At 38.2% G+C, this 23,923-nt stretch overlaps 1 protein-coding gene across 1 annotated transcript in view; it reads right to left on the bottom strand.

Moving 5' to 3' along the window:
* Positions 1-475: 475 nt before the first annotated feature.
* Positions 476-23,923, bottom strand: part of LOC142178175 (uncharacterized) — a 35,134-nt gene continuing 11,686 nt past the window's right edge. The window contains exons 5-7 of the mRNA XM_075247505.1: positions 1,410-1,504; positions 642-776; positions 476-565 (exon numbers count right to left, since the gene is read on the bottom strand). Of these exons, the coding sequence (XP_075103606.1) occupies positions 476-565; positions 642-776; positions 1,410-1,504 (320 nt within the window). The remainder of the gene's footprint in view (positions 566-641; positions 777-1,409; positions 1,505-23,923) is intronic.

The raw sequence follows: 23,923 nt of genomic DNA, 5'->3' as shown, positions 1-23,923 counted from the left end.
TTGGTCATGAATCGCTTCGGCATCAGCTTTATATTGGGCCACCTTATCATCGGCCTCAGCTCTGACCACATCAACCTCTAACTTGGCCGCCTCAAGCTCCTTGGCCAGGTTCTCTTGACCAGAAATAGCCGAGTTCAACTGAGTTTGGAGTCCCTCGATCGTATTGACCTGCACCAAGTATTTCTCCTTTATAGCCCGAAGCTGAACCTCAGCCGAAGTCAACTGCACCCGGGCAGTCTCTTTTTTCGAGGTCAGATGGTCCATATTTTTCTTCCATTCTTTGGCCTCAGCCTTCACCGTGTCCACCTCTACCTGGAGCTGCTCGATATGGTCAAGACTCTTTTGAACCTATGGGTTCGGGTCGTTAGCCAATATGTTTGAATCATCACCACTAAGTTCGAATATTCGTCTTACCTACTCGACCAAATCAGCATGCTCCTTCCGAGACGCTTCTAACTCGACATGGAGCCTCTCACTAAGAACCAGCAAGCTCCCGAGTCATGACCTCATGATGCTTGAACTCCTCCCGATATTGGAGAAAGGCCTCGTGATGAAGCACTGAGGCCTGCAAACATAAAGAAAAATGTTTCGATTGTTCATGATTAAATCTAAGTACATAATGAAGGGACATTCGAAATTACCCGATTCAGTGCATGTTGAGCTTCGTTGAACAGGCAGGGAACTTCCACCTCGTTCATTCTAGCTTGATCCTCTTTGGTTACCAAGCACCGAAGGTAACTGGCAATCCCCACCGGCTCAGATAGAACTCGGGTATCCTTCGAAATGGACATATAAATTGCTCATCTCCGAGTAGGATCAACACTCGGAGCTGGGAACTGATTCACTAATTTTGGGCTTGAAGAAGACCCGCCAGCTCCCGGGGACAATATCCTCTTTGGTACTGGTAAGTCGCCCAACCCGGTGACATCCTCCGAAGTAGTAGAATGCAAGCCATCGAAGAAATTGTAGAAAGAATCGGTTGCTTCTTGGGCCCCTTCGCCGAGGTTACCTCTCAACGTATGAGCCTCATTTATCATAGAATTGGTAAACGAAGGCGATCCAGAGAGATCGATCACCCCAAGTGCCTCCTTAGGCACATTACCTTCTGACCGAGAAGTACCGATCACAGTTTCTTTTTCGACCTCCCTAGCTCGGGGCGAAACGGTCTCGACCCTCCTTGGTTCAGAGACTTCAGCCACTGCTTCTTTTACGACCTCCATGGCTTGAGGCAGTTCGGAACCGCTTCTCACGCGGGTCACCAATTCAGAATATTCTTCTTCTTCAGACTCATCCCTCAACCGATTGAGTGAGTCCGATGAGAGTTCTCAGGTGCTGGCATTCTTAGGTTTGCGCGCCAGCCGCTTCCTCGGTCTCTTCTTTTTTGGGCTCGAGGAACTCGGAGCTATTACTCTTTTATTCTCTTTATCCTGCTTCGGAGCAGGGGGATCGACGTATATGTCGCCATCGGCTGATGGAAGCCTCATTTCGACATCTTTTGGTAGACCTGCAAAAAGAGAGTAAAACGATTCAGATATCGATGATGTTAAAGTAAGATCAAATATAACTTATAGAAAAAAATTCTCACCATGGTTACGGGCCTCTCATCGGCCCTTCGAGAGCTCACGCCATAAGAGCTCGGAATAAGGTCTCTGTGTCGCAATACCCTCGACCCCCTCCTTGAGTCGAGGAACAACATCCGGGTAACAACTGTATCATCACATAACATCGATGAGAAGGGAGGGAAACGAAAAGCTATAAAAGAAAATTTGAAGGTGAAGTTACACATACGTTTCATGTTCCATTTCTCGGGGAATGGCATGTCCGCAGTCGGGATTAAGTCCGAGGTCCTCACTCGAACAAATCGGCCCAACCAGCCCCAGTCCCGATCCTCGTCAACGCTCGAGAATAAGGCCTTAGTGGCTCGACGTGCGAGCTTGATTAATCTCCCTCGGTAAAGTCGAGGGCTATACATGTGCATGAGGTGGTCGAGGGTAAATGGACATCCCTCGAGCTTTCTCACAAAGAAACGAAGCAGAATGACGATCCTCCAAAATGAAGGATGGATCTGCCCGAGCGTCACTTCATACCTTTTGCAAAAGGCTATGATAACTGGGTCTAAAGGACCCAGCATGAAAGGGTAAGTGTAAACACTTAAAAAACTCTCCACGTGGGTAGTGATCAATTCCTCGGGGGTGGGGACCACTAAGAGTTTATATTCCCAGTTGTAGTCCTATTTGACCTTATCGAGGATGCTGGCAGTAATAGTACATATGTACCTCGAGACCAGCTCGCGCCGACCCGGTACCAACTGGTTTTCTCGATCTTGAAGTCGGCCCCCGGTTGGGCACCCCAAAGGGACAAACGACTTTAGAGGGGGTTCCGGTATTGGTTCCTCAGTAGCAGCAAGCAAAACATTTTCAGATGGTTTCGAGGAATAAGGGGTTTCCTGTCACGACCCAAAATCCCACCACAGGCACCGTGATGGCAACTAGTCTCTAAGACTAGGTAAGCCGATTTCTATCATATTTTGAAGCCATTTTTTTAATTAAATAAGTAACCAAAACTAACAGCGAAATAAATATAAATATACAATCTCCCAAGACTGGTAGTACTTAGTCACGAACCCTAACTGAATATATGGAATGATCACGAGGACCGAATATATAATACTGTTTGATTAAAAATTAACAGTACAATGAAATAAAAAGACTCCAAGGGACTGCGACAACCAAGCAGCTCTACCTTGAATCCTTACGATCCCGCTTTAACTCTGCTCAAGTCCGATATCTCCAATACCTGGTTCTGCACAAAAATGTGCAGAAGTATTGTATGAGTACACCACGGTCGGTACCCAGTAAGTATCAAGACTAACCTCAATGGAGTAGAGACGAGGTACAGTCAAGACACTCACTAGTCTAATAACCTGTGCAATATAGCATGCAAAAATAATAGAAAACAAATAGCAGTAATAGCAACATCAATCAACTAGTGATTTAAATAACAAAGTAATATGAACACCATAAATATTGCTCAAACGAGTAATAAACACAGGTACAACCAATTAATCAAATCCTTCAGAATATATATCTTTTATCTAAGTTATTCAATAAAAATCTCTGGAATATAATTCTTTTAAATAAATATATTTTCGAATATAATTCTTTCAAGTAAATATCTTTCGAATATAATTCTTCCAAGTAAATATCTTTCAAATATAATTCTTTCAAGTAAATACCTTTCGAATATAATTCTTTCAAGTAAATATCTTTCAAATATACTTCTTTCAAGTAAATATCTTTATAATATAATTATTTCAAATAAATATCTTTCTAATATAATTCTTTCGAATAAATATCTTTCAAATATACTTCTCTCAAGTAAATATCTTTATAATATAATTCTTTCAAATAAATATCTTTAGAATGAAATTCTTTCAAGCAAATATCTTTCAAATATAATTCTTTCAAGTAAATACCTTTCGAATATAATTCTTTCAAGTAAATATCTTTCAAATATACTTCTTTCAAGTAAATATCTTTATAATATAATTATTTCAAATAAATATCTTTCTAATATAATTCTTTCGAATAAATATCTTTCAAATATACTTCTCTCAAGTAAATATCTTTATAATATAATTCTTTCAAATAAATATCTTTCTAATATAATTCTTTTGAATAAAAGTCACCATGTGACGCCTCATTTAACTTTCCTGGCGTGAGGAATACATTCAACATATCACATCAAATGGCACGGCAATACCTTCGTGTACTTAGCTCATTCTCACCCAATATATATATATATTTGATTCAAATCAATTGGCACGGCAACACCCTTCGTGCATTTATATCTTCCTCACTGTGAATACATATAATAGTACCAACTAGGTGGGAGAAATGCCAATAACAATAAAAGAAATAAAGTGGAGGCACACATGAAGCAACAATGACTACAAGTCACACAGAAAACATAGGTGCACAATAAACATCTCAAGATAAAGGCATGAATGTATACACAACAAAATGATATCACAATATAATGTATATCTCTCGCCCTCGCCTGCACGGAAACAACTTTCGTGCCATGAATATATGATAACATAAAAATAATTGCACGGCATCACCCTTCGTGCTTTTACTCTCATCCTCACCTGATAATATAAATGAAATAGCACGGCATCACCCTTCGTGCTTTACACTCTCAATGGCACGACATCACCCTTCGTGCTTTACACTCTTAAATGGCACAGCATCACCCTTCGTGCTTTATACTCTTCCTTACCAAGCACATGTATATCATTAACAAGCAAGGTAGGAAGCATAAATAACATTAAGGAGAGTGTTTAAACCACAACACAATACAACAATTCATATCGCAATTTCCACTGACCACAATCAAATTCCAAATATGTAGCAGAATCAATAAATTTGTCAACAAATAGCCCAAGGCTTCACACAACGTATAATAAACCTCAAAACAATCAACAGAGGTGAAAAATACTCAGTATAGGGCAACGCCTTCATTATTCCAAATTCTTGATAATTATATTAACTCCTCAATTTAAACTTATTAATAAATATTTGCAGATAAGTATCCCATCATGGATTTAATTCCAAGAAAATATCAAATCAATAAACATACAGAATTCACGTAAAATCCAAGTGACAATAACCCTAAATTTATTATATAAAATACAAATTTGACAAATAAGGAATGAGGCGTGATAATTCAAGGATTTACTAATGCCAATAATTATCTAATTTAATACATAAGAATGCCTAAAACTTTAAACCACGAAAATTTACACATATAAGTCCGAGTACTACTCGTCACCTCGCGTACTCAGCTTCACATTTCACAAATGGCACATAAGACTCGATGCCTAAGGGGTAATTCCCCTCACTCGAGGTTAAGCAAGACACTTACCTTTTTGAAGTTATGCTGATATTCCAAAATCGCATCCTTTCTTGAATTGACCTCTAGACTGCCCAAATCTATCCAAATTAATTATATAACTCCATTAAAATTCATCGAAAATATTTCAGATAATAATACGTCGACTTAAAAATTTATTCCAAAAAGTCATCAAAAGTCAACGTGGGACCCACCCCTCGGAACTCGATATAATTTTCATGAAATCCGAACACCCATTCCGATACGAGTTCAACCATACCAATTTTATCAAATTCCGATAACAACTCGACCTCCAAATCTTAATTTTCGTTTTTGGAAGATTTTGCAAAAATCTTAATTTCTTCCATTTAAATCCGAAATAAATGATGAATATAACCATATAATCATGAAGTATAATCAGTTTAGGATATAGAACACTTACCCCAATCCATATGGTGAAAATCACCTCAAAAATCGCTTCAATCCGAACTCCATAGCTCCAAATATGTTAAAAATGACTGAAATCTCGAAATATAGCTACTGCCCAGGTATTTACTCTTCGCGATCACGGAAAACCAATCGCGATCGCGAAGAACAAACTCCCCAACTCTTCCGGACAGCCTCTAGTATAATGGTCATAATATTTTGTACAAAACTCCAAATGATGAATGGTTTAGCTTTCTAAAAACTATATTCCGGGAACTATAACTTTCATTTATTTCTCATCTCCCAATTCCTTATATATTTCGAGATATAAGCTTCCAAAATCAGCCCTATGCAACAGATATTTCCAAACTCTTTGCGGATAGCCTATAGTATATCTACCATAACATTTTTTACACAACTTTAAATGACAAATGGTTTACCTTTCTGAAAACTAGACACAAAGGGCTACAATTTTTGATTTTGGATCATCTTCAAATTATTTATAGATTACGAGATATAAGCTTCCAAAGTCAGGTCAGTGCAGCAAAACATTTCCGCTACGCGATCGCGAAAGGCCTTCCGCGATTGCGATCCATTGGCCATTTCCCCCCATTTTGTGCTTCGCGATTGCGGCCAATTCCATGCGATCACACAGCACACTGCTGTAGCCAAAAAAAATCAACAGCTATAAATGACCTAGAAATGGTCCGAAACCACCCCGAAACTCACCTGAGCCCCTCAGGACACCATCCAGTCCTATAACATAACACGGACCTGCTCGAGGCCTCAAATCACATCGAACAACATCAAAACGACGAATCGCACCTCAAATCAAAATCTATGAACTTTGAACTTTCAAATTCTATATCTTGTGTCGAAACACATCAAATCAATTTGGAATGAATTCAAATTTTGCACACAGGACATAATTGACATAACGAAGCTATTCAAATTTTCAGAATCGGATTCCGACGGCGATATCAAAAAGTCAACCCCCGGTCAAACTTTTCAAAAATTTGACTTTCGCCATTTCAAGCTTAATTCGACTACGGACCTCCAAATAATTTTTCGGACACACTCCTAAGTCTAAAATCACCCAACGGAGCTAACGGAACCGACAGAACTCCATTCCAGAGTCGTTTTCACACATTTCTGACTACGGTCAAAATTCTAAGACTTAAACTTCCGTTTTAGGGATCAAGTATCCCAAATCACCCCAAAACATCCGGTAACTGAATTCAACCGTGCACGCAAGTCAATACACATGATACAAAACTTCTCAAGACTTTAAGTCGTTGAACGGGGCGTTAATTGTTAAAACGACAAGTCGGGTCGTTATATTTCCTTTTGAGCAATAGATTTTGAAATCTTTGCCATTTTTTTTATAAACAATGTAGAAGAAAGTGTTGGTTGAAGAGGAGGCGTGCTTGGCGAAATAACTTATGTAAGCTTTCAAAAGAACTAGAAGAGAAGGTATGACTATCAGATAACTTATAAGAACTCTAAGAAAATCAGAAGGGAAGAAGTTTGAACTTAAGCTTTCAGAAAACCAGTAGATGAGAGTGATGAAGTTTTTCTCAAAGCACAAGAGCAAATCTTTGAATGTAAAAGTTCTAATGAATGAATGAATGAAAGGGGTATTTATAGTTTTCTCAAAATGGCGGTTCGCTTCCTGTAGCGGCCGACCATCAACTGACACCTATTTAATGCTTTGAAGACTGGGCCGACGGGATATTTTCAATTATTCTTATCACTTACGTCATAAGTCCGTCATCATAATTTGTCGGAGTGAGAATCGAGAGCCCGTATCGTTTCTCATCATTTACTCTCCTAAATATAAGAGGATTTGACGTCATATTTTGTCTCTTACGTCATGATATATCGAAATGAGAATCTGAGGCTCATATCATTTTTCGTCACCTAGTCTCCGAAAAACGAGGGGAGTGTCTGTGTACGGATAAAATTGAGCTCGGTATTCGATCGAGCTTGAGAAATGGAGGGCCAAGATCGGTACATCTCGTAAAAATCGAAGTCCGAAGTTCGATTTGACATCCAACATGGTCAGCCGAAGGCGGAATTAATATTTAAGATCTGACCCAAAACATCATCAAAAGTAGCCATCAAGATTATCAGATTTGCCATCGAGTCTACCGAAGGCGTAACTGGTCCTGTTTCTAATGGTCTAGAAGAAAGCTCTGCCAACGCATCCGACAAGGGTCAGTGATTCTTGCCATTAACTGATCATTATGGCGGAAATCACGAAATTAGTTAAAAAGGGAACCAACGGTCTTCAAAATCAAGGACTTATGTTTTTTATAGTACAATTAAATAATACCCTAAGGGGTAGGTCTCCCTCAATATATAAAGGGGACTTGGCAATCCACGAAGTATATTGTAACATACACTCATAAGCAATATATTTTTCAAACTCCTACCCTTTGATTTTTTTCCTGTCAATAAAAGTGTATTCAACTCAGGGGTGGCTGGCATTCTTAAATTGAAATCATCCAATTCCTGTGGTTTGCAATTTATTTTATCACTATTTATTTTAATTGTAATCTAATTTATCGCTTCGTATAAAGTTAATTCACATGTCCTTATAACCAGTAACAAATTTAATTATTATCCGATTTTGAGGGTAAATACTTTCACTAAAGAAAAAAAATAGCAGTCAGCAATGGGGATTTGGTGAGCATTTCTCTCAAAAAAAACTGAGTTTCCTTCATAAATTCCAAAATCTGAGTTTCATTCATAAAATCCTGAGATCCGATGCCAACTGAGGCCGCGAGCTCTAATGTTTTTTTTTAATTGGAATTCAAATTTGTGGATTCTTTCTGGGATTTAAAAGCTGAGAAGCAATCTGGATCTGCTTGTTGTTTTGCTAAGAAGTTGAGCTTCATCTTTTACTTTGCTTTCAAGGTATTTTCCTTGATTCCAGTCATATAACTTTAGGGCATTTAAATGAATGATGATGTGAAAAATCAATGCTGTATTTTTATTCTGATATGTGATGAGATATGCCCAGGGGCGGCTCTAAGGCTTTGGGTAGTGAGGCTGCCTTAGGCCCCCAAATTTTGAAGGCCCCCAAATTTATTTTAAATTTTAAATTCTTATTATTATTGTTACTATTATATATTATATAATTTATATAAATAATTAGAATAAAAAAAGTGTTACAGTATATTTTTTGTTACTTGATTGAGGTTATTTTATACAATAAATTTATAAATTATGATAATTTTCTTCCCTCATTAATTAGTATATTTGACAAGAGTGGGTTGTTCTAGTGGTGAACACCCTCCACTTCCAACCAAGAGGTTGTGAGTTCGAGTCACCCCAAGAGCAAGGTGGGGAGTTCTTGGAAGGAGGGAGCCGAGGGTCTATCGGAAATAACCTCTCTACTCCAGGGTAGGGGTAAGGTCTGCGTACAAACTACTCTCCCCAAATCCCATTATTGAGATTATACTGGGATTAAGGGCCTCCGAATATGATTTCGCCTTAGGTCCCGAGATATGTTGATCCGTCCTGGATATGCCTTGCATGAAGTAGATATTGCAATTTAAGGTAAAAGCATGAAATTTAATGGTAAAATAGCTTACTGTTTTTGCTGTCTTCTTAAAAGAATATTGAATCTTACTGTTTATGTGAGTGATTTGAGGTTGGCTAAATATGTGTTGAATTCATTTGAAAATTAGTTGAAGAGTATTAGGTGTGCAAATATAACTATGTGGTGTAAGATTGTAAGTCTTGAACAAGAGTAGCCATTGCATAAATACCAGACATAATTATGTATGTATTACCAGCTATGAATGACCATCTTCAAAATCAATGAGTTTCAGCTATATGTGTTTAACTGAAAATGTTATGTTATTAAAATTCATATGTTTACTTGAGAATGTTAGTTTGGTCAATAAGTGCTGAAGGGTCATCTTGGCAGACTCAAGGTCCAAAAGTGGACTTCACTACAAGCTGACCCCAAAGACTTGTCGTCAAATTTGGGCTTAGCACTATCTCTTCAGCATACGAGCCCAGATATTTAAGCTCTTCAATGCTTATTCGCAATTAACCCGTTTAATGAAGAAGAACTTCATTTCTTGTTACATGCTTTGGGCTACGATGACAGTCCCAATTGAAATGAGATTGAGACCGACCTCTTGAATTGTTCAATATTTCACTCACTACTTTCGAATTAAGAGAGCATAATTATTCATTCAGATCATTTAGCAATATGTAAGCAACAACATTTAGTACTATGATATGATAAGCCCAACTGATATGTAACTCTTCGAGAGTCTCTTCACCCTTTTCAATATAGTTCGATAGAAATCCACCCCCTTTAGTATTAATTTGTAGCCTCCATAAAATTATAAGGACTGATGTGTGGTACTTTTAATAAGTCAATGATGGGTTTAGCAGCACCGTTAACTTGTTTATTACTATCACTAGTTTAAAAGCTATACTCTTTTTTCACAATGATTTCCATAAACCATGGTCTCACAACCACCTCAAATCAGTGAGGAAAAGAACAATTGCAAAAGCGCTAGCATGCTTTAGACACGATTCAAACAACTTAATCATCGTGATTATGTACACGTTCACATGATATAGTTATAATTTTAAATTAAAGGCAAAAGTATACTTTCGCGCGACTTTGAATAATAATCTTATAAAGTGTTATTAATTGTGTACACGCACGTATGACATGATTCTTAACGCGCCAAATAAAATGAGTATACGTATACATGACTTATTTCAAGATAAATTCCATAAATAAGCAAATAAAAGTAGTTTAAAAGCAAAAAATGCATAAAATGCCTAAAACATAGAATATTCGGGTTAATTAAGCCAATTGTTAAACCGTGCAAAAATTACTAAATTCGGGAGTGCCTTACACCTTCTTCCGGGTTTATAAAAGTTCTTACCGGGTCTTTTGTGTTCGTGGACCATATTTGGAGTCAAAATTTTCCCTGAATTTGGGATTTTAAAATGGGGATTTGGAATACCGAAATTAAATAATTCCAAGTAGCGACTCCTTTAAAATAATAAATCAATTCATTTTCAAATAATGTCACTTTAATTAGAAAAACTCATTTCCTTCCACAATCCTAGAAAAAGGAAGTGTGACCTTTACCAATGCACTCTTTTCTACCCTATTTCTAGATTTGTGTTTGTTGTTCAATTTCCATTTCCGTGCTCATATCAGATCAAGAAATATATGTAACAATAACATAAAAAATAAAATAATAATCCTTTTGTACAAAATTGATTAATCAAAGTAAAATTTTCATAATTGCACTTTTATGATTAACACATTAATAAAAGGATCAATATACATTCACAATATTAAAATTTTAATTTCAATCAAGGAAATCATAGAGCAAACACGACTTTGAAATTTAAAATAAAGTTAAAGAATGAAAGTAAAATAGATATGAATTATAACTTTATACAATATTATAATGTAACCTTCCTCTTTGGAAAAAAATGTAATAATTGATATATTGGAAATTACTTTTGAGATTTAAAATTTTCGACTAGAGTTATATTATTTTGGCCGTCAAATTTAAGATTAACTTAAGTTATCTGTTCGGTTCAAAAGGTAAAAAGGTTATTATTTGTCAAAGTCAAATGGTTAAGGCAATTATATGAATTTTACTCTAAAGCTTACACATTAAGATTTAAAGTAGACTTACAAATACTATAAATTATAGTAAGATTCATTATTTGACAAATACAGTAATAATATGTTGTAATTTGTAAAATTCCATTGACAATTTGAAAGTACAAAACTTATATTTCCATAGCTTTTCATTCGCAGACTGACGGGCAGTCGGAGCGGACAATTCAAATTCTAGAGGATATGCTTAGAGGAAAGCTATCGCGCGGGCTAAGCCAAGAAGGCTTGGGGTCGTAGGGGCGGGAGTTTCTCCGCAAGCGCGAGTGCGCAGATGCGGACCATTTCTGCAGAAGAGGATGCGCAGGTGCACATGCTTCTTCGCAAAAGTGGACTTGGCCAAGCTTGGTTAGAACCACATATGCGATGGAGTTTCCGTAGGTGAGGCGTTGTAGGTGCGACCCAAGGTCCGCAGAAGCGGAAATCGCCAGGCATTAAGGCCTTTTAATGCGAGACTTAGGCCATGTTTCCTCACATTGCAATTAGTCTTGGGTGATTTTGAGAGCATATTTGAGGGGAATTCTCATCAATATCCTAAGGTAAGTAACTCCCACCCATTTTTAAGTTAATTATGCGAATTTTAGGTAGATTAAACATGGAAAAATTGTGAAAACTTGTGGGATTTGTGAAGAACCTAGAGTTTTGATAAATTTGGGATTTGACCACTAATTTGGTGATAGAAATGAGAATAAATTATATATTTGAGTTCGGGAGTTCATGGGTAACAATTATATTCAAAACATTTGCGGAATCCGAGCATATGGGCCTGTGGGCGAATTTCATTAATCTTCCAAATTGAATTGGGTAACTACTATAAAAGCTAAAATATGGACGTTGAGCATATATTTACTAGTTTATATGACTTTTGGTTAGTTTCGGAGTCTTTGGCGTCATTTGAAGGGTTCTAGTGAGGTTGGAGAGCCGGATTGAAGACTTGGGAACGATGTAAGTCTCTTGTCTAACCTTGTAAGAGGGAATTCATCCCCTTAGGCTTATTATTGTTGTGTGTTACTTGTGTGGGGAGCTATGTATACATGAGGTGACGAGAGTCCGTGCGTAGCTACGTTCCATGATATGTCCGGGTAGACTTTGATTCATATCATGCTTTTAATTGTACTGTCGTATTTATCATTGACTCTTATATATATTGACATTGGATCATGAGCACGCACTGATAGCTTAGACTCATGTAGAGGCTCTTATACACATTTGAATGTTAATTGACTCATATCATGATAATGAAAGAATTAAGAAACAGATATTGTACCCCATCTCTTTATTTAAGTATGCCTAAATTCTAAATTTACTACACCATTGCTTTTGGACTTGACTGATGATATTATACCTTATCACATATTCTATTTATATTTTCATATGCTTATTGAACTATTAGTAGGTGTTAGTGTCTACCCCTCATCGTTACTTCTTAGAGGATAAACCTGATGCTTATTGAGTACCGTGATTTTATACTCATACTATACTAATGCATATTTTGTGCAGGTTCTGAGACTGATATTAGCGGTATCCTTTGAGATGAGTAGGAGTATTATTGGAGACTTTGTGGTGAGCTATTGTACTTGATCTAGTCCGTAGCACATGGATTCCCCTTCGCAACCTATTCATTTCTGTTTATGTATTTCTATTTCGGACACATGTTATTATTCATTTGAAGTTAGTTACTCTTATTAGATGCGCGTGGTGTAGTGACACTGGGGTTTAGGTGTTTGTTAGACAACTATGGTCATATTTAGACCTTGTCTTTGATTTTATAATTTTGTGGGACCACACTGGGTTTGTTCTTGTTGTTGTTGTTGATATTGAATTGACATATATTCCGCTTTATTATTTATATCATGAAGTAGTGAATGACTTAGTAATTGGATTCTATGATTGTTTATGTACGTTGGCGTGCCTAGCAAGCAGGTTAGATGCCATTACGGCCTTTGGAGAAATTTTGGATCGTGACAAGTTAGTATCAGAGCTCTAGGTTCTAAGGGTCTCATTAATCACGAGCAGGCCTACTAGAGTCCTGTGGATTGATACAGAGATGTTAGTATCTATCTGCGATAGGCTATAAGGCTTTAGGAACTTTCCCTTTCTTGATTTCTTTATCGTGCGACCTTATTTCAACTTCAAGCCTATATCTTCACTACCTTCCTATTCATTCCTACACGATGTTGAGTACTCGATATCAGTTGGGCACCAGTGAGCGGTGATGATGATGCAAATATGGTATGAGATGATTCTCTCCTTTGTTATGAAGGCATACTATTGTCGTCGCTTGTGGAGGGGTTTTCTATCTATAACATCCCGGTGTTGGCATTGCCTACATGTTAGGGCCATAAACAATGTATTGAGATGTTTTATGCACTGGTCTTGGTGCGGTGTTGGTGCAGAATAGTAGAGTGGTTGCTTACATATCGTGGTAGTTGAGGCCCCATGAGAAGGATTGCCCGGTTCATGATGTGGAGTCGACTGCTATCGAGCATGTACTTAAGACTTGGAGGCATTATCTTAACGGAGTGTCATGGGAGGTTTATATTAGCCATTGAAGTCTTTAACAATTATTCAGACAAAAAGATATGAGTTTGATGCAACAGAGAGTTATGAATGTCCAGACCTTGTCTTATAAATTTGTGAGATTGGATATCTCTGAGCATAGTTGAGTCCCTGCTGGTGTGGTTGCGTGGTCGTCCTTGATTGAGCGCACGAGAGCTCGTCGGTGTGATAATTTTCATTTGCTTGTCATTAGGAATACAGTGTTGCGAGGTGGTGTTACAGATATGGCCCTTGGTGATGACAGTGTATTACAACTTCAGGGTCGAATTTATATTTCTAATGTTGATAGTTTGAGGGAGCTGATCCTTGAGGAGGCCCATAGTATGCATTATTCAATTCATTTGGGTGCTACAAGGAGGTGTCGTGATTTGGAGCAACATTATTGGGGGCGAAGGATGAGGAAGAACATTATTGGATATGTCATGTGGTGTTTGAATTGTCAGCAGGCCAGGTATGAGCGCCAGAGACTGAGTTGCTTACTTCGGAATATAATTCTGCATATCATTGTGGATTTGTGGTAGGGTTTCCACAGATCTCAAAGAAGTGTGATGCTATTTGGGTCATTGTGGACAAATGGCTAAGTCAAAACCTTTCACTCTGGTGATGACTTCTTACATTTCTAGAGTTTGATTGTGACGAGATGGGTCTTTGCTTGATATATAAAGGGATTGCGAATGCTTGAATATCATCTTGGTGTACAATATGGTCTGGAGTTCTAGATGCGTTAGTGGATCTCTTGGTTATTCATTGATGGAATGAAGCAGATTCGTACAGCTTGCGTACGAGTGTAGACTCAGGAGGATCAATTGATTACATAGTGGTTGTAGCCACGGTAAGGTCATAGAAAGATGTTGATATTAGGTTACATATGAGGACTATCTCATGTGAGAAGGTTGGATGATGCATGATTTCTTATAAGATTTCTATGAAGAGTTTTACCTTCAATCCAATGGGATGTATGTGCTACGATGTGAGTTTGTATTGCTTGCAGAAGATGACATGACTGTCATAAGGTTGAGTGTGCATTGGGTTGATAATTTGGGATGTATTATGATTAGTGCAACATGAGCTTATGAGAAATTCAGCTGATTAATAGTGTTAGGTCATGGTAGCTGAAGATGAGCAGTCATTATGGGTTCTTGGGTTTTGTAAATATGGCTTAAACCCAAGTTGGGGATTCTACCATCGATGATTGGATCACATAGTCATGTGTTGTTATAGATTCTAGACTAAGGGACACTTATGAATTAGTTATGACTTAAGGAGGATGACTTCGAGGATGATTCGATCAAGGAATTGCTGGGTGTGTTGTATTTCACCTTAGTGATATATATGGAAGTTGTGGAATGAGTTAGGTTCGACAATCTTCCGTGGAAGTAGTGTGCAAGGGAAAAGATTCACTCGGTTGTTTCTTTTTGGAGTATTTATGTTCTAACGGAGCACTAATCGTTTGGCATGATTGGCTATGTATTCAGGACTAGGGCATAGTGGGTAATTCTCGGGAAGGTTCTAATGGATTCAATATTTAATATGTGAAGAAATTCCTGAATTTGTGTGTGACTAAGAATTTGAGATTTGTGTGGATAGTGAAAGAGACTTGGAGCATTTATGCATCATTATCAGTTTTGCGATGCAGTGCGGGAGAGATGGAAGAAATAGCTTCAGATTCATTGAAGTTCTCTTCAGAGTAGACATTTCGGTTTGAGGTACTATTGGGTGCATGGGAGGGTATAAAGTGGCTTACTGTCTTAGGACGACGAGGTTTTATGTTGGGAACACTTGGTATGAGTTTTCATTGAGGTCCATAGTATATTGGGGTGAATAGTTTAGCCTTGAAGGAGGGTCATGAGTAATATGAAGAATTTGGGTCAGTATAACAATGACTTGGTATGGTAATAGAAGTGATTGGTTCCTTTGGTATGATAAGGCTTTGCAGGTGCTTTGCATCTAGACTCTTGGGTTTGGTAGTTTACGTGACTCGCTTGATTTAGAGGGATTCAGTTTAGATATCTTGGTTGTGCAAATAGGTTCCAAAGAACTTGCAATGATTTTGACCATGACTTGCGGTTGATGTCTTCTACAGGCACGGGAAGCTTATTGCGAGTTGTGATTTCCTCCTGAATTGGGCTAAGTGAAAGATTTTAGGTTGATGTAGCGTATATCCTAGTGATTCAAAGTTGATAATGAGATTTTTGTATCTTCTTATGATAACATGTTAGATGTAGTGAGCTGTGTGGCATTGAGATTGAATGGACAAGGTTGCAGTTCTGTTTTGAAAGGAATGTCATGAGTTTTAGACAGTATGGGAGATTTTAGATGTTTGAGAGAATGCTAGCATCTTGTATTACTCACTGAGAGTGTGTGTTGCAGAAGATGCATCGTGTATTGATTTGAGGATGCTTAACTAGTACTACAGAGATCACATAGTTAATAACCGTTGAGATTCAAGTTTTACTATTTGGCGCAGGAGATATATGTTAGTATTTATTATGATGTGATTGTGTATGTTTAACGTGGCCGCCACCTAAGTGGTGGAGTTAGAGATTAGGTATGAAGATTATTTATTCTTGAGGTTTAGAGATTCGATTTTCATAGAGCTAGACTATCACTTGATTGCAGACTGTGGAAGTGTGTTCAGGATTTGACAACTAATTGTGTGTATCATGGATATGGTCACTGTGGACTTTTGGAAGGCTATTTACCTATTTTGGAATAATCCAAATTGGTTTGCTAGCCCATTGACATGCCTAATGAGAATGTGTATTCAATGTTGGATTGGTTTGCATACTCAGCACACCATTTTTGCTATAGTATGACATCGGGTGGAGTTGATCTTATTCGCACCCTGATTTATTCATGTGTTACTCTCTTATGATATGATTGGTTGTGAAATTACTTGATTATTTGCACGCATGTTGTGGCCTTGTTTAGGCTTTGTGGCATCATATGAGCGAGATAACTCTTGAGATGTTGATTTGCTTAGTGCACCTTAGTCAATGTATTATACTATCCGTCTCCTCATGGTTATGTGTATGCACTTTATGTGCTTTTTATTTATACACATGTATTTAGTGAGCATAAGCATTATGGCTCGATGGGTATCCCTATGTGGATTGATGTGTTTGGATCGGGTTGCGCGCCACAAAGGAGTTATGTGGGATACCATTCCTTGTGTTTATTTTGTGTGTTTTATTTTCCCTTTGTCGGATGAGTTCATAACATTATGCTTGTATTGTTATATATGTTAAACTTGTTAGAAAGCTCTCCTATTTGGTTCTCTTTCCATTATTGGTCATATTCGAGATGTCCGGTTATAGCACATTAGGTGCACGAATCATGCCGCGTGAGGTTCTACATACCGGTAGGGCATATTGTCACAACCCAATTTTTCCTCCGTTAGGATATCGTGATGGCACCTAGTCTTAGGGACTAGGTAAGCCTAACATTTATTGAATAACAACAATAATAAATAACATCTAGCAACTTTTGAAAGGATTTCTCTATAAAATTTACAATTCCCAAAATCGGTAGTACAAGTCATAAGCTCTACAGAGTTTGCTACAATGCTTCGAAATACAACTGTTTGAAATAAAGCAACAGTATGAATACAAATCAGAAGGTGACTTCGAAGCCTACGAATGCAGCAACATGTTTACCTTGAGTCTCCACAGCAACAATCCACACAGCTAGCTAATGATCACCTGACCCCAAAATACCTGGATATGCACAAAAATGTGCAGAAGTGTAGTATGAGTACACCACGGCAGCACCCGACAAGTATCAAGACTAACCTCAGTGGAGTAGTGACGAGGTACAGTCAAGACACCTACTGGACTAAATAACCTGAACAAGTATAAGTATAGAAACAATAGAGTATGATATCTATATAAAGACTACGCGAAGTGGAAATTAATATGGTAATTGCAATAAGGAAGGAAAATAACAACTATCAGCGAAACACCATAATGATAACGTAGAAGAATGAACGAAAACACAGCCTAAGTCCGATAATCACAGATAAAGAAAGGGCAAGTAACAACTCAACAATACGACAACTTTCACACCGGGTTTTAGTCAATAAACTCCACGAGGTACCGAACCTCGGACAATCACAACTCACAGGTCTCAATAGCTGAACCCTAACACTTGGCATCCTATGCCCTCATTACACCTCATAACCGCACTGACGACTCGCGTGCCAAATAGAGCCATTCTCACATAGAAGGCAAGCAAGCAAGGGTGTGCATCTATACTCAACAATATCAAGGAAGCCTCTTATTCGATAAAAGTGCTTAACGTGTATGCTTGTGCAAGTGTCCTAACATAGTTCATACCAGCTAGTGAGCATAAGGAAAAGAACGGACAACACGTAGAATATTTTTTCACAACTTTCAAGAGATAAAGCTCACACAGATAAGTATACCACTACATAAATATCAACAACAAGAATGCCCCCAGGTCATCACAAATCATCACAAATCAATCCCTGACATAGCACACCTTGTCTTTCCACGTGTGCAATAGTAAAGTAAATGCCCGTCTTGTCTCGCCACACGTGCATAATAATGTTCCCACCTTATCTCGCCACATGCGCAACCCACATATATATATACCGCCTTGTCACGCCGCATGTGCAAATATCAATAGTAACAATGGCACCGCAGAAACCTCGTGCAACCCCATAACAAAGAGATATCAACAAAGGGCACTCCCGAGATACCATCTCGTAGTCCCAAAAGTAAATGCTCAACAGGGGATCTCCCGAGGTACCGCCTCATAGTCCCAAAGTAAATATGCAATACAGGGGGATCTCCCGAGGTACTGCCTCGTAGTCCCAAAGTAAATATGCAAGACAAGGGGATCTCCCGAGGTACCGCCTCGTAGTCCCAAAGTAAATACGCAAGAACAACAAATACAACAACAACAATAACACTAATACAATGGTACAACAAATAAATCAACTCAGAAATTCCAAAACTCAAAGAAACGGAGGAATTAATTCACGAGGAGTGGCCACAATAGAGAATGCTAGTAATAATAAGAACAACTCAACAAGAAAGGAAATATTATGTAACAACGGTCCATAATGTACAGTTCGACAACGAGGGAGATAACATAAGGTGAATATTTCCAAATAAGGACAAGTTAACTAAAATATAGGATATCTAACTTCTTTTAAGGTTGGCAATTAAGAAAGAGATACAACAAGTTCAATTAGGGATAAGCAGCAGAAAGATAATCATAGCCTCAATTAAGGATGAACAATTATAAAAAGAGATAATTATAGCTTTAAATAAAGATAAGTAGTTAGGGGAAAGATAACATGGCAATAGAAGAGATAACAATTTCAGTTAAGGCACAAATGACTCAAATAAGCATCAAGGGCGGATTATGAAGCAATTAATTCTAATTAAAGCAGGTAGAGGTGAAACTAGTAATTAAGAGACATATTCATAACATAACAATTGCATATTCAGTGAATACAAGGACCTAAGAGCCTTAAAAGGCCAACTTTCCACAAATAAGTCCGAGCACATATTCGTCACCTCGCGTACACGGACTACAATTAGCATAGAAGACTCAAATCCTAAGGGGTAGTTTCTCCACACGAAGTTAGGCAAGATACTTACCTCGAACCAAGCTCAATCAATCAGTAAAATGCCCTTTCCTCGAATATCCGACTCTAAATGGCACAAATCTAGACAAACACAATTACATATCATGAATAAAATTACGAAAAATTAATTTAAATAATAAATCTACGACTTTAGCAAAGAATCAAAAATTCGGCCCAAAATGTCGACCCGGGCCCACATTTCGAAATCTGGTAAAAGTCACAAAATACAAACACCTAATCAACCACGAGTTCACTCGTACCAAAATTATCCAAATCCGATGTCAAAATCCGAATCAAAACTCAAAAATTTATTTGAAGAACCTTCCAACCTTTTCCCAAATTTCCCAACCAAATTCCTTAATTAAATGATGAAATCAACTATAGATTAGTGGAATATAACCATAAATGAGTTAAGAATCGTTACCCAAAAGCTTCCTCTGAAAAAATCTCCCAAATTATCACCCAAAACCGAGCTCTCAAAGGCTCAAAATGAAAATGAGACCAAACCCTCAAAATTTCCTCTTTTCTGCCCAGCGATCTCGCACATACGGACCCATAGTCGCACCTACGACGCCGCACTTGCAGAAAATCCATCGCAGGTGCGGACTTGACTTACACACCTGGGTCCTCTTCTACGATCAAATGGCCGCATCTACGAGTGCGCGCCTGCGAACAAATATCCGCTTCTGCGGACTGCCCCTCCAGCTCACTCTCTGCATCTGCGGAACTTCAAGTGCATCTGCAGGCTCGCAGATGCGGAACTTCCCTCGCACCTACGACCCCTGTCCATCTCCTAAATCCATCTTCTGCTCTTGGCCTCTCGCACGTGCGTGTCCGTACCTGCGGCCACCCTACCGCAGGTGCGATTACACCAGAAGCTTGAAAGCTTCAGCAATTACACAAGTCCAAATTTTGATCCGTTAAGCATCTGAAACTCACTCGAGGCCCCTGGGACCTCAACTAAATATACCAACCAGTCCTATAACACCATACGAACATAGTCTAGCCCTCAAATCACATCAAGCAATGCTAAAAACATGAATCACCCTCCAATTCAAACTTAATGAACTTGAAACTTCAAATTTCTACAAACGATGCCAAAACCTATCAAACCACGTCCGATTGACCTCAAATTTTGCACACAAGTCATATTCAGTATTACAGACCTACTCCAACTTACGGAATTGGAATCCGACCCCGATATCAAAAATGTCCACTTCCGGTCAAAAATCTCCAAAAATTTATCTTTCGCCAATTTAAGCCTAAATCAGCTACAAACTTCAAATTCATAGTCCGGACACGTTTCTAAGTCCAAAATCATCCAACGGAGCTAACAAAATCGACAGAACTCCATTCCGGAGTCGTCTTCACATAGTTTCGACTACGATCAAAATCCTAAGGCTTAAGCTTCCGTTTTAGGGACTAAGTATCCCAAATTACTCTGAATCATCTGGTACTTGAATTCAATCACGCACACAAGTCAATACACATAATACAAAGCTTCTTGGGGCCTTATTCCACTGAACGAGACTTAAATTCTCAAAATGATCGGCCGAGTCGTTACACATATAGGTTGAGTAGTTTGTACTGGGTGAGACGAGTTTATTGGACTTGAAATTTGTGCAATTGTATTTGTATAAGGTATTCTTAGAAGAAGACAAATATTAGTCAGTTCGGAATTTTGCAATGGTTCTCGCCGGGTGAGAGAACTCCATGACTTCTTAAATTGATGGTGTTACAAAGGTTTGACATAGGGTTTTATTGGATATGAGGTATGTTAGAAGTACCGAGTTTGGTAATGAGCATCTATTGGGGTCCAAAGATATTGTTATGAGTATAGTTATGCGGTACATCAGGTGGTTACATCTTGGAAATATATTTATGGCTCGATGTGGCTTGTAGGGATTGATACAACATTTATATACTAGAATATGCATCTTGTGGGGATTGATACAAAGTATATATACAAGAATCAGATCTTAGAGGGGGTTCCGAATGTTGGAGTTTGGGTTCTAAGGCTTAGATTGAAGGAAGAACCTTCAGTCAGGAATGTGTTAATGGGTTTATATGGATTGAGTTGGCATGAGATATCTTATTATATGTGCACGATGAGCTTACGTAGTTAATTGAGGACTTTGGGATGACTCTTGGCACATCTAAGGGTGAATGTATATTTTAGTGAAGGAGAATGTAATGATTCGATAGTCGAGCTTTGGTAGTCCGTTAGGTAACTCGAGACTTTGAATAGTTTTATATGATTTATTACGACTTGCATGTATGGTTGATTTTGTTTTTCGAGAGATTCGAAGTTGATTTGGAAGAGTGATTCTTAATTTGGAAGCCTTAAGTTAGAAAAATTGACTAAGGTTTGACTTTTGAATAAACGATCTTGGAATCAAGATTTGATGGTTTCAATAGGTTCATATGGTGATGTTGGCTGGCGTGTGGTCAGATTCGTATTCGGAGGTTCCTAGAAAAGTTTTGCTCTAATTGCCGAAAGTTGGCAAGTTGAAGGATTGGAGAGTTCTTAAGTATGACCGAGAGTTAACTTTGGTGTTGTTGGACTCCGATTATGATTTTGAGACCTTGTATATATTCATTTTGCTGATTGGAACTTGTGTGTGAAGTTTGGTTATGATCCAGAATATTTAAGCATGATTTGGATGCGTTCGACGTAGTTGAAGGTTTGAAAGTTAAGAAAAGAATTCTGATCTTTGATTCTTGATTGTAGAAGCTATTTGGGTGTATTGAGCTGACGAGCGAGCTTGTATGAGGTTGTAACGACCCGTCCAGTCGTCTTGTGTATTTGAGCCCCATTTTCTCTTTAGAAGCTTCCCCTATGTGTATTTGTGGTTATGTAACTTGGGGGGATTGTTGGTTTTGTTTTGGGGAGGTTTTAGATTGATTTAGAACATTTGGTTCTTAGTTTGGACGCTTAAGTTGGAAGGGTTGATAGAGGTTTGACTTTTGTGAAAATAACCCTAGAATGGTGTTTTGATGGTTATAATAGATTTGTATGGTGATTTTGGACTTAAGTGTATGCCCGAAATTTGATTCGGAGATTCCTAGGTTGATTTGGCTCTTTTCGCCGAAAGTTGGCAATTTGAAGGTTTAGAATTTGCCTATGTTTAACCATAGGTTGACCTTGTGGCTATCAGGTTTGTATTTTGATTTCAGGATTTGGAATATGTCTGTTTTGTCATTTGGAACTTGTGTGCAAAGTTGAGTGTCATTCCGAGTTGGTTTTGTAAGAATTAAATGCTTGGTTGTGATTTTAGAAGTTCTTGAGTTTCATTGTGATTTTTATACATTTTGGTGTTCGATTCGTGGTTCTGGATGTTATTTCGGTATTTTGAGCTCGCGAGCGAGCTCGTGTGATATTTTTAGACTTGTGTGGATGTTTGGTGTGGATCCCGGGGGGCTCGGGTGAGTTTCGAACATGTTTTATACCATTGGAATTAAGTTTTAGATTACTGGTGTGCTGGTGCTGCAATTATTGCAAATGCGATCACCATTTCGCAATTGCGATTATCACAATTGCAAAGGGCATATCACAAGTGCAAGTGGTCAGGGGGTGTCACATATCGCAAATGTGACGCCTTGACCGCAACGGCGAAGGGGGATCTGGGCTTGGGCAGTCGCTTTTGCGACATGGGCTGACTTCACAACTGCAAAGTCTATGTTGCTTTTTGACATTCCCTAGGCATATCAGGCATCGCATTTGCGATCACCAGGTCGCATTTGTGAGGGATCACATTTGCGAACCCAGGTCGCAAATGCGACTTTTGCAACTTGGTTAAAAGATGGGACTTAGTCTTAATTTATCACATTTTGAGCTCTAGAATCGGTGGGAGGAGATTTTAGGAGGGGATTTTCATACAAAGCTATTGAGTAAGTGATTTTGACTCAATCTTGAATTTATAACATGATTATTTATGGATTTTAACATCAAAATCATGAGAATTTTGGGAATTTTTTACTATGTTTTGAAAAATAAAAATTTGAGACATGAGGGTTGATATGGACTTGGATTTGAAAATCAATCACATATATAGACTCGTGAGGTTATGGGTAGTCGAGATTTACCCCCCGACCCAGGTTTTGACCTGCAAGCTTGGGGTTGACTTTTGTTGGCTTTTTTGAAAATTGGTAAAGATCTTAAATTTATTAATTGAAATTGAATTCTCTTGCATTGTTTGATATTATTGTGTCGTTTTTAGCTACATTTGAGCATTGCAAAGGTGAGTTTCAAATAAATAGTGTTTTAAGAGTATTGATTAGAGCTATTTGAGGTAAGTTTCTTGCCTAACTTTGTATGGGGAAACTACCCCTTAGAATTTGGTCTAAATTTCATTATTTGTGCTATGTGAAACGATGTGTACATGAGGTGACGAGCGTGTACACAGGCGTATGTGTGAGAAATGACCGGATTAGACCTTAGGCTATTAATATGACTTGAATTGGGGTTGTTTGTTATATGTAACTTATTTTGTTGTTGAATACTCCCCACACTCTTACTTTATTGCTCTGATTCTTGTGCACATTGTCGTTGAGCCGTAGGCTATATCTTGATGTGACATATGTATTGTTCTTCGGTGATATTGTGGCACATGTGTATGTGTTGTGCGGGTTAATTATTGTTGCGTGAATGAGATGCGCATGGAGCGACATATGGAAGGCATTTCATTGTGATGTGCATGCGAAAAGATAATGGTGGCTATTTTATGTGCATGTGGCGACATAAGGAAGGCAAA

This window comes from Nicotiana tabacum, chromosome 24, assembly GCF_000715075.1.
Source record: "Nicotiana tabacum cultivar K326 chromosome 24, ASM71507v2, whole genome shotgun sequence".
Lineage (NCBI taxonomy): Eukaryota > Viridiplantae > Streptophyta > Magnoliopsida > Solanales > Solanaceae > Nicotiana > Nicotiana tabacum.
The sequence above is the reverse complement of the archived record's forward strand: the minus strand, read 5'-3'. Positions and strand labels throughout refer to the sequence as shown.